This window comes from Rhinolophus hipposideros (genome assembly GCF_964194185.1).
Source record: "Rhinolophus hipposideros genome assembly, chromosome: 4".
Taxonomy (NCBI): Eukaryota; Metazoa; Chordata; class Mammalia; order Chiroptera; family Rhinolophidae; genus Rhinolophus; species Rhinolophus hipposideros.
The window spans coordinates 66242409-66254482 of record NC_138050.1 but is presented as its reverse complement, the minus strand read 5'-3'; the positions used below and the strand labels follow the sequence as shown (position 1 = coordinate 66254482).

Genomic DNA, 12074 nt, shown 5'->3' with positions numbered 1-12074 from the left:
CCCATCCTAGCCCACGAGTACTGCGTTTGCTATAGTAAGCACCTCATTCCTTAGATGCTGATAAATGGGAGAATAAATATTTAAATATTATCGGACTGAAATGTTGAAACAAAAGGGGATAATAACACATATCTCCCAGGGGATGAGAGGGGTTACGTAAAGCACTTAACACAGGTGACCAGTTCCAGGGCTCCCCTCCTCCTCCTTCTCCATCTCATGCTCCCAGACCTTTTTCCTGGCTCTCCTTTCTGTCATTGCCTGGGTTACCCACTTCTTTAAACTTCACCATGAGTCGTCTACAACATCCTTGATTCTACACGCCAGAGGCAGATGCTCCCGTGCTGTGCTCCATGGTACCGCCTATGCCACTTCCACTGAGTTCATCACACTGGCTGTGAACTTCCACTTGTCTCAGCTATGGGCAACTGCAAGACAGTTATCCTGCTGCAAGGCCTGTGCTTGGCCTTGGAAAAATGAGTGTTCGTCGAATGAATTCAAGAAATATAAAGCAAAATCACCATGATACACACTTTAAATACCTTATACTTGTCAATTATGCCTCAATAAAGCTGAAATTTAAATAATAATAATAATAATTTAAAAAAGAAAGAAGTATGTCAAGTATAATTTTTAAAAGAAAGGAGTAGAAAGCATGTAGTACATAATTCAGTAAATGTATATTTTCTTCTTCCTTTCTCTTCCTATTCTTGGTGGATTAGAAGGGAAAGCTGGCCCTGTAAATAGTTTTGATAAACTATAAGTACCAAATTAGAGGTAAATAAAAAAGTACTAAGGCTATAGTAGAGAGAAGCTTATTTGGATTTTAAAGAAAAATAAAAATTTCCACTAGCATGTAAACAAAACTATAGCATTTGTACTATGGAAGTAAAATGTACAAGCATCCTTTTCTTTAACCCAATGAATTTTTTGATGGTTAAGAAATTGTCCTTTAAAATATCATAAATAGGAAGAATTTTTTCAAAAGTAATTGGTTATTTGGGTCCTATGCTCTTTGTCACACGCAAAATATTCTATCTATCCTTGCAGAGCTCAACTATGTTTCAATACCATATGAGAACATAAGTAAAAAATACTTCAAAGGAAAATTTCTACTAGTCCCAAGACAGGAAATCATGTTTTAGAATAGTTTCAGTTAAATATTAAAATTTATATTGATTATTGGAGTGAAACTATTAAGTACAAATTATTTAACAAAATTTGTTGAGCAACTACTACAGTATTAGATGCTTTGGAAGGTGCTTAAGGCTTCATGGAGCTTGGAGTTATTTATTTTCCCTCAGGGTAGCAACTGAAATTACATCATAACTACTTTTAAGACAATTTGATTAGAATGTATCACCTACTCTGGCAGCTTTTATAAGAATATTTTTTTGAGGAGTGATTGAATAAAACGCACCTGAAGGACAGTAAACACCCAAAGTTCCAGCTGTTTACCAACAGCCAGATGACTGGAGATGAATGCATAGTTACAGCTCTACAATAAGAAAGTAATTCCTTCCTTCAAAATGCTAAGAAACAGCATCCCTAAGTTTTGTAATAATAAACTCAATACATTTACACATTTAAAAGCATAAAAATTGTCTTTGAATTTTGGGGTCTCGTTGTTGAAACTGAGTAATTCATCATGAGTTTTAAGATTCCTGCTCTTTCTTTTTTTTTTTAATTAGATTTATTGGGGTGACAATTGTTAGTAAATTTACATAGATTTCAGGTGTACTATTCTGTATTATACCATCTATAAAACCCATTGTGTGTTCACCACCCAGAGTCAGTTCTCCTTCCATCACCATATATTTGACCCCCTTACCCTCATCACCCACCCCCCACCCCCTTACCCTCTGGTAACCACTAAATTACTGTCTGTGTCTATGAGTTTTTGTTTCTCATTTGTTTGTCTTGTTCTTTTGTTGTTTTTGGTTTATATACCACATATCAGTGAAATCATAGGGTTCTCTGCTTTTTCTGTCTGACTTATTTCACTTAGCATTATACTCTCAAGATCCATCCATGTTGTCACAAATGCTCCTATATCATCTTTCCTTAACGCCGAATAGTATTCCATTGTGTATATGTAACAGATTCCTGCTCTTTCTTTACCACAGTTCTTCTTGGTTGCTAGAAACAAAATTACCAATATCTCATTATCTCCCTCATTTGTTTGTTCAGCAAATAAGTTATTAACACCTACTACTTAAAAGGTAATCAAACCCAAATATGCTTCCCCCTGTCCCACAACCTTACATACATTCACAGACTGCCACACTTGGTAACTTTGGATTTCACCTCTCAGAGACTGCCATGTTGTGATAAGCACATTAATATATTAGAGCACTTAGAACAGTGTCTGTTACAGAGTAAGTTCTATGTTGTTATTATTACTAGTATTACTAAATACCTCTTATCAAGTAGTATAATATAAGTACTTGTTTTTATATGTCTTACTCACCCACTACACTTTGGACACGTTAAAAATCATGTTAGGTTTTTTTTTTCCCCTTTGTATCTCAAGGGCCTAATATAATTGGTGCTAAATAAACATTGGTTGGGTGTGTGATGAAGGACTCTATGAATAATTGAATAAAGGCAGTAGGCAGTAGAGGATACAAACATAAATAAGGCACAGTGCCTTCATCTAGGGCAGATGAAATACCAATGCAAGTCTAACTGTGGAGAAGGTAAAAACAGAGGAATCAGCCAAACATCATCAACGACAAAAGACAAAATGATTATTCTGACTCAGAAGACCAGAGATACTTCACAATCATATAGAATGTCTCTTTTCACAAAGCCAGAGTTGCCCCTGAAAATCAATGTAGAAGTAATAAGAAAGCATTTGTCTGGATTTAAACTCACCTGTGACCCAGAAATGTATTCAATAAAAAAAAAAAAATTGCTTTTCCAGCATATGTCAGAGAAAATACGCAAAAGCTCTGCAGTCAGACCTTTTTCATTTTTGAGCTTCTAAACCTGGTTTAAAAAATTTGTTAGAATGCTGAAGACAACTGAAAAGTGCAACGAAGTGAAAGCCTAGCACCCAAAATGTTTATTGTTTTAATTTAGATTTCCTAGCAGTTCCTTACACTGATGTAACATGAGTTAACTTTTTTCTCTTAATCCACCAATAGCAGCAGCAAAAAATATAAGAAGAAGGCCCTTTTAAAAAGAATCACATTATCTCATTGGAAAATGGAGAGAGAGAAAATAAAGGATCCTTAGATACCAATCTATCTACCATTGAGTACGTCTTTGAGAAAAATTAAATTTACAAAGACAAAATCCAATATCTACTTAGAGCTGAGACAAAAATGGGAAGAGAGTGAGAACAATTAAACAATGCACGTTCCTACACGAACTGCATCAGCTCAACCTCAGAAGGCTATTAGACTAAATAAGCTTAAAGACCACTGATTAGTGAATTTACAAGGAGCTCTAAGTAGTCTATTCCTTTTAATTAGAGATTCTATTATTTTAATAACAATACTTTATACTCACATAGGGCCTTTCATCTACAGAGCTCAAAAGGATTTTACAAGTGTGGTTTCATCATCATCCCTATTTCAGAGATTGGAAAATGGAGGCATTTAGTCACTTGTACAAACAAGATGTTCTCAGACAACTATTCAAAAACTATTTGGTGCACGTGTTTTTCAAAAGTCCAAGGGTACAGCTGGAACTGGTTATTCTCAGAAATGCCAACTGACAGGTAAGACTTGTAAAATGAATGGCTATGTCTCCTGAAATTCAGCTCCTCCTAAAAATTAAGTTCAGTAATTTTTAGTTTCAGTTTATCCCCAAAGAGAATAGAAAAGTTCTCTGTAGAGAATTTGAGCACATAATTTAGGAATTTTTTCCCCCTCAAAGTTTGCATTTATTTCAGTTTAATAGACTACAATCTTGTACCAACTTCAAGATCGTGGAGACTATGGTATGTTGACTTTTTAAATTTTTATTTTATTGTGGTAAGAACACTTAACATGAAATCTACCCTCTTTACACATTTTTAAGTGTACAGTACATTATTGCAGATACAGAACTCTAGAACTAATCTTGCTGAACTGAAACTTTATGCTGGCTTATTAGTAACTCTCCATTTCCCTCTTGCCCTGGTTCCTGGTAACCACCATTCCCCTGATTCTGTGAATTTGACTAATTTAGATGCCTCCTATAAGTGGAGTCATGCAGTATGTGTCTTTCTGTGACTGACTTATTTCTTTAACATACTGTGTTCCATGTTTACCCACGTTGTCCCATATTGCAGGATTTCCTTCTTTTTAAAATCTAAATAGTATTCAGTTGCACATACCCCTTGGCTAGGATGTGGAAAAAAGGGAACCCATCCTTGTACACGATGGGTGGGAAAGCAAAATGGTGTAGCTGCTATGAAAAACATTGTGGAGGTTCCTCAAAAACTTAGAAATAGAACTATCATATGATCTAGCAATTCCACGTCTGGGTATTTATCTAAAAGAATTAAAATCAGAATCTCAAAGAGATACTAGCATCCCCGTGTTCATTGCAGCACTATCCCCAATAGCCAGGATGTAAAAACAACCTAAATGTCTAAATGAATGGTAGGTTTATTTTTTCACTGTTTGAACAAAATTCAAGGTTATCAATAGTCTGGTTGCTAGAAGCTAATGTACATCTCTGTCTTAATAAATTTTGGTTGACGTCAGAAAAATCCCAGGGGTCCTATTTGCCAAAAAAATGATGAGGCTACCAGAAAGGTGGGCTTTGAGGCACTTAAGATCAGGTTTAAAATCTGAAGACTGCCTCTTAAACCATGAAAAAGCTACCCTAGGAAAGCAAGCAACTCACTCATTAGAGAGAATAAACTGAAAGATATGTGTCTTGCTTTGGGACATATGACACATTGCAGTGATTATTATGTACACTAAAGATCTTCCCAGCTCAGTCACTAAGGACTTAGTCTGATGCCCTGAGACTCAAAGAAAAAGACCATCTAGCCACCACAAGTGGAGCTATCCAAGTTGGGATGGAAAGAACTACGGTCTTGAATTAGTCTAGACAGATCAAATCGTGGAGAAAGGTGAGCTATAGTCTGGTAGTGCGTCTCAGGGGAAGTCATGGCCTTGACAATGGCCGGAGATGGAGACCGTACATCCTGAGGAAGCCCTGCTTCCTTTGACTGGCCTATGCACATCCTTACAGCCTAGACTTACAGGACAGGCCTTGTTTCTGATGCATTGCCTCTTAGGTATGTTTATCCTCCTCAGAGTAGGGGGTCCTTTTTCATGTTTTGAAAGAGGTCACTGGGATCCTAAATTATTGTCACTTCTAGAGAAATATTTATAAGCATTCCCTGAGGAAAGGGAGATTACAATAGTACCTTCTGTTCTGCCATTCTCTATTCTTTCCATCCCCACTTAAAAAAAAAAAAAAAAAAAAAAAGCTTGCTACCAGATCAAAAAGATAAAGTATGTAGATGGTGATAAGAAGAGTTAATAGTTGTATCTGGTTTCCTAATATAGTCTGTCACAGGAGTCTACAAAACAGAGATTTTTCAACCTTTGTAAATTGTGGAACTCTACTATCAATTGACCTGAAATAAGTGTTCTAGAAGAATTATTGAGTCATGGACAAAGAAGTTAGTGTATTATATGATTTCCAATCACACAAGTAATAAAAAACCTGCTGGTTCTCATTAGACTGAAAAGCCATGAGAATCTACACAATAACATCTATAGAAGCAAATGATCAACTGGCTTAGAAAAAAAATGGATAGTATACGTTCGATATGCTATTAAAAACTTCTTGTCATAATTAATCCCCAAGGCAAAACTAACAGTTCCTTTGAATCACTGAATTAACAATATGACAACAAAATGACTATAAAGCCGAATTTTTTTAAGTTAAAAAAAAGTCTAACATTATTCCTACATTAACCTCACAGTCTTTGGTACATTCCCTTAGTTTTACTTTTTATACCCTACATAACTCAATTATCTGTATTTTCCTATGTTGCAGCATTCTCTAAGAACATAAAAGAAAACATAATTTAAAAAGGAAAAACTCCTATGCAGCTGGACACTGTAAAACAGTGTCCAAGGGCTTGGCTAAAGTTGCCACTTATGTTTTTTGTGTTTCAAATGCCCTGCCAGCATTTGAGAATTTATCACTGCTGTGTACGGCTGCTCAGCACTGGAGGGGAGCCCTGTTCTAGAGGATTTGAGAGGTCTCAGAAGAGCCAGAGAATAAGAAGTGCACAGAGATTTCAAAGAAATGGGTCATAAGAGAGACCAAGGCTTAAAAGAGGGACACGGAGCAAATTTTGAAATGCCCACATCAAACCCAGAAAAGAGTGAAAAAAAGCCATTGTTATCTAATAACAACCATCCCTTCCCCAGCTCACTGAGAAAGCTTTGTCCTGCCACATCTTTCCAACTCTGGCAAAGTTACAACCCAGGTATAACCCTAACAAGGAAAACGTATCCTGCTTGAGACCTGCTCAAATCACTAGAAATGCTGACACTAGGAATACAGCATGTCTTCCTTGGATTCCTGTCTTCTAAATGCCAAGCCTCACCCAACCCCCTCATCAACAAGTGCAAACCCATTTCAGGAGAAGGCACTGAATCCATCTTGAAAGGACTTGCTCTGGGTTTCAAAGCTAACTCTGGAGCTCTTTAGTTTCCCCTTCCAACAAACAAGCCAATGGTATGTTGGCATGAGTTCATATAGCCAGGCTTGGCCCATGTAATATTTATTTAGTTTCCATAACTAGATGTACTAGAAGGTGTGAAAAATATAACCGAAACATTGGCCTTCCTCAATTCGCTGCCTATGAAAAACAAACTTGGTTTGCCTTTCAAAATTCAGGCTAACAGTCTCATGAGTCTCATCTCTTCCTTAGGAGCGCCTTTCCCAGCTGGGCCCTCCCCACTAGGCTTGGAGCAGGCCAGGTCTCTCGGCAGGGGCCTCCCTCACCTGTGCATTTGCAGGTCCGGTTGAAGAACTTCCGTGGCCACCGTTCCCGGTCATCCTGGTTTCTCAGGATGTAAGGACCACCCCAGGGCCTGGTGTCGGCTTGCACCTCCATGCACTGGCCCCGGCCCACCCGAGAGCCACAGACGTTGGCCGGCTCCACACCCAGTGGCGGGCAGCACTCCTTGGACAGCAAGCTGTCCACTGTCATGCAGACCCGGGGGAACTGCGCCCAGACTCCAGGCAGGATTCCACAGCCCAGGCAACAGAGCAGAAGCCCCCACGGAAGGGGACCCATGGCTTTGTAATCGGAGAACACCCTCTCGCTGCGCACTCCGTACTGCTCTCCGGTTTTCTTCTTGTCTTCCACTCTTGAGCTCTTGAACATTCACTCAGTTTTTGATTTTTGTTTTTGGGGGTATTTTGGGGTATTTTTTTGTTTTACATTCTATTCCTCTCCTCATTAAAAAATACCCACAAAATCACAGAACCCACGCATGTGCACGCGTATACATGCACATGCACAGACTATTTTATGTGATCCAAACAACTAAGACAAATTTAATTCCATTAGAAGCACCTCTAACAACCAGATTTAATGAGGGTGGCGCTTCTCACCATCTTTCCCCCGTTAAATCAGGCTTTGTCTAATTGAGTTAATTTGCAGATCACTCCAGTCATACTACTTATTATGCTGGTATTTCTAAACCCCCTCCTTTCCTACTTAGCCCATGACTTTAATTGCCTTGAACTCAGTTCAAAAGCCAAACACCGAGCTGCCTTTATTCTGTCTGGCTTGCCAAGCCACGGGGCTTTATGGGGTTTGTGTAAAGGCTGGGAGAAGCCATCATTAGAGGAATTAGTGTTAGAGAAATCCTCATGGTTAGCACATGACCCAAAGTGCACAATGAAGTAGATAAAGTTTCTGGCTTTGCTTCAAGCGGGTAAAACCATCTTCATTATCTGGGCTCATGTGCTCCAGTCAAGCTTGTGACCTCAGATTTCCCAGGGAGTCAATAGAAGCAGTGAGCCCATTGTCAAAGGCCCTTTGCAGACAACCGTTCATTGCTAACTACAATTCACTCCTGACTGCTCCCTGACGTGCTAGAAAGACCACTACAGGAGGTCACACAACTGCAGAAATAAAGAAACATTTATTTAGAGCTGACGTACAAGGCATTGCTTTGTTCCACAATTAGGGACCCTCTTCCCTCCACATAATAACGTACTATTCTCCTATTCAGCACAGCCAGGCAGCAGATTTTTTTTAATTACATGAAGCACCACGCCACCAGAAATTCAAAATTGTCATTATCTGATTGTAAGGAAGGCAGTGGGACAATTTGAAGCAAGGGCGTGCAAGTGACATCTTTTGATTTATGTTCAAGTTACGCACTGTCAATCTAGAAGGCAATGCCTCACCTGGGGACAGCACGGGTGGTGCCTAGACTCGTCAGAACATCCACTTACGTCTTCTGGTGGAAACAGGCCTGTCTGTGTGCCAAAGAATCTATACAGACCGCTGATGTGAAACCGGTTCAAACAGTTCCTAAGAATACTTTACAGTAGGGCCTAGAGATACAGTCTGTCATGTTCCAAAGAAAATTCCTTAAGTTAAAACAAAATTGACATAGCTGTTCCCATCCCATGTACTTCTGTGTCACCCCATGATATTAAGCTGTGATTAATTAAATGGCAGTTCTCAACTCTCATTGTACACCAATGCTAGCCAGTACCCTAAGCCATGGAAGCAGAATCTCTGGGCGTATGGCCTAGACTTCAGCAGTTTTTATAAGTTCTCTAGACCATTCTAATAGGCACTCAGAGTGGAGAATCACGGGATCAGAATAAAGCACAGCTGCAAAGGAAATGGTGAAATAAAGTCAGCTAAAAGATTCCATGTGTGTTAGTGTCCCCAGGCTGCCCTAATATATTACCACAAATTAGGTGGCTTAGAATAACAGAAATTTAGTCTCTCACAGTTCGGAGGCCCAAATCCAAAATCGATGTGTCTATAGGGTTGCGCTCCCTCTGAATGCCCTGGAGCGGTACCCTTCTTACCCCTTCTAGCTTCTGGGGCCCACCGCCATGCCTCAGCTGCCTTGGTTTGAGGTGGCATCACTCCAATCTCTGCCTCAGTCACTGCCTCCTCCTCTTTGCTCTGTGTCTCTCCTCTCTCTGTATCTTATAAGGACACTTGTCATTGAATTTAGGGCCCAGCTGGATATTCCAGGATGATCTCATCTTGAGATTCTTAACCTATTTACATTTGCAAAGACGCTTTTACCAAATAAGATCCCATTCGTAGATTCCGGGTATGAACATAATTCTTGGAAGCCACTATTCGCCCCACTGTGCATGGACATGAGCTGTGAATCATACTAGAATTGTAGTATCTCAGTGTTGGAAGGGTGTTTCAAAGCTCGTTCACGCACTCCATTTTTATTTTTTGATCCACTTCATACCAACCGTGTGACCCTTTGGGATTTCATTCTGTTTAATGACGCCCTGGTCCCCTAAATATTCAAAGCTCTTGGATATTGACACTGATGGAGACATCAACTCTCATGTCTGAAGGCCCCCAAGTCTAGGTCCTGGGGTCTCTTTTCTTTCATAACACTTGCTACATAACTCATCTAGTTTGTGGCTTTATATGTAGGCTATATCCTGACGCCCAGAATTCAATGCAAGCCCTGACTTCAGCTGTGAGCCCCAAACTCATACGTCTACCTTCCATGACCTCTCCTTAGAGGTCCAGAAATTTCTCACTTAACATGTTCAAAGTAAAATTTTTCTGTCTCCTAACAGCCTCATTTTAACTTAGTCACCACATACAGTCAGATCCTGGGGTATTGGGGTTTATGATTTCAACGTGTGAATTTGGGGGGTTTAAACAAAGCTGCAAATGAATCAGCCTTGCAGGAATATAGTTTGGCACATCATAAGCACTCTAAAAATATTAGTTGAATAAATAAGCCCTCATCTGTGGTGTCCTCCCCAAATTCACAATCATTCCCCACCCCCGCCCCATAAAGGCAGGATACTCTTTACTTATCCCATGGAAACATCAAGTTTGAGGTTCCATACCTTGCAAGAGAGCAGAGGAAACAACATGCACTAAGGGAAAATAATACTAGTGCTTGACAGATGACAAAGTGTAGGAAGAATATAGATTATTCAACCTGGAAGAGAATTGCTAGGGAGTGATTGAATGATTTTTAAAAAGATGAAAAGATTTACTTTGGATTTGATTCAATATGGCTACAGGTTATGTATATGTTGTGATTCCTTCAAAGTCACTGGATTTTGTGGTCCTTTTGAGTTCCTATGTGTTATTTGATTCTGTGATTTTAGGAGTAAGAAAGTAGCCGAATGTATTCAGTCTTTGCTCTGCTCCAGGCACTAGGCTAGGAGCCCCATATATATTGTTTTGGGCTATTTGTTCGTTGGATATTATTCTCGTTTCACAGAAGAGAAAGTGGAGGCTGCAGGACCCCAGGTAACAAATCCTATGACTGAGCTGTGTTTTCCTGACTCCAAGGTCATTGTCTTTTCATTATGCTGCATTACCAAATTTATCACCTTCTCCACAGAAGTGCTTCATGCTAAGAGGCTGATGCAAACTTATATTTCTTTATCTCCTACTCTATGCCAGGTTCAGTGCTAGGCTTGCTTTCTTTACCTATGTTATCCCATCTAAATTACCATGAAACGCTGCTTGTAATTTAAATGCCACTAATTTCAATGAATTGTTTTAACATTGCTACCCTAGATGGAAGCCCTAAGCAGGTCAGAATAAAATTAAGAAGTCCCCATTCTGATAGAGGAAACTGGGTGAAGCTGAGAATGTATGGCCCCTTCCAGCCATACATTAACTGAATTTCCTTTTGGTATCAGCCATCCTCCTACGTTAAGGCGTGTTATGGGAAAACGTCAGGTGAAACTTCTAAGGCGTTTTTATATCATCTAATATACTTCACAGTGTCATTTTATGAGGATACAGGGGAGAAATTTCTCTCAGGGCTCAGTACCCAGAAGAGCTGTGCTTCCTCACAGCAACTAGCTTATCCTGAACTTTTAGACCCTGTGACTCTTAGAACAGTGTTTCTTTCTTTGCCTTGGCCAGTTATGAAACTTAGAGCCATATTTGCAGCCCCCATGTCAAGCAACTGATTCACACAGTGTCTAGTTTGATATTATCCTTCCCTTATGTTCCTGGATTCTGGATTTCCTATCTTACCCTTTTGCAAATTTTGGCCTTTCTCCAGCCTATCTCAAATTTCTTGAGAAAGGAGGCAGAGAGATATATACATCCACCCATATGTCTGTGTAAGTCCAAAGGTAATAAATACCCACCCAAGTTATTGTTTGTGAGAAAGTCAGGGCTTAGATAATTCAAGATGAATTCCTGAAAAATTTGTGTAAGGAATCAGAGCTCTAAGGACATAAGCCAAGGACATCTCAGATCATGAGTATGGCTGAAATGAAACACCACCTTATTTACAAAGGTAAAATCTTCGTCAGAACCTGAATACCAAATCCAAGAGGAGATATTTCATGGGTGTACTGAGACTATTTGTTGTTAATGGAAGCTTTAAAATCAGAATATTCTAAGGGATGTTCTGGAACCCAGTAAAGACAGGCTGCTGAGTATCATCGAGCTAAATAAATAATCTGAGTGTAGAAAAGTGCTTAATTAGAAAGCAACTCATTTTACCCTGTCCTTTCACAGTCAAGACAAGAATCTGAATGAAACGAGATGTTCTGCATACTTTCATTTTGCATTTTAGCTCCTAACACCATCTTGTCCACAAGAAGGACCCAATGCCTGTTCACAAGAATGAATCCAATTAGATACTTGAGAGAATCTGTGAATGATGCAGGGTGGGCATGCAAAACTTTGCACATAGAATGCTAGTCCATGCTTTTCCTACATTTAAAGGAGGAAGAAATAGCTCAAAGTCTGGTAAGCAACCAAATGGGGTGCTAAATGTTTTAGAGCCACTGCTAAGATTAATATAGAGAAATCATCTGCATTTTTCTTCTGCTTGTGAATGAGTTGCCTGTTCTTTTCTCCATGCCTCTGAATGTGAAAATCCTCCCCGTTT

General features: G+C 39.4%; 1 protein-coding gene across 1 annotated transcript in view; it reads right to left on the bottom strand.

Annotated features, from left to right (window-relative positions):
* Positions 1-7264, bottom strand: part of DCT (dopachrome tautomerase) — a gene marked incomplete at both ends in the record, with an annotated part of 28526 nt that extends 21262 nt beyond the window's left edge. The window contains one exon of the mRNA XM_081046165.1: positions 6970-7264. Within this exon, the coding sequence (XP_080902291.1) occupies positions 6970-7264 (295 nt within the window). The remainder of the gene's footprint in view (positions 1-6969) is intronic.
* Positions 7265-12074: the final 4810 nt, after the last annotated feature.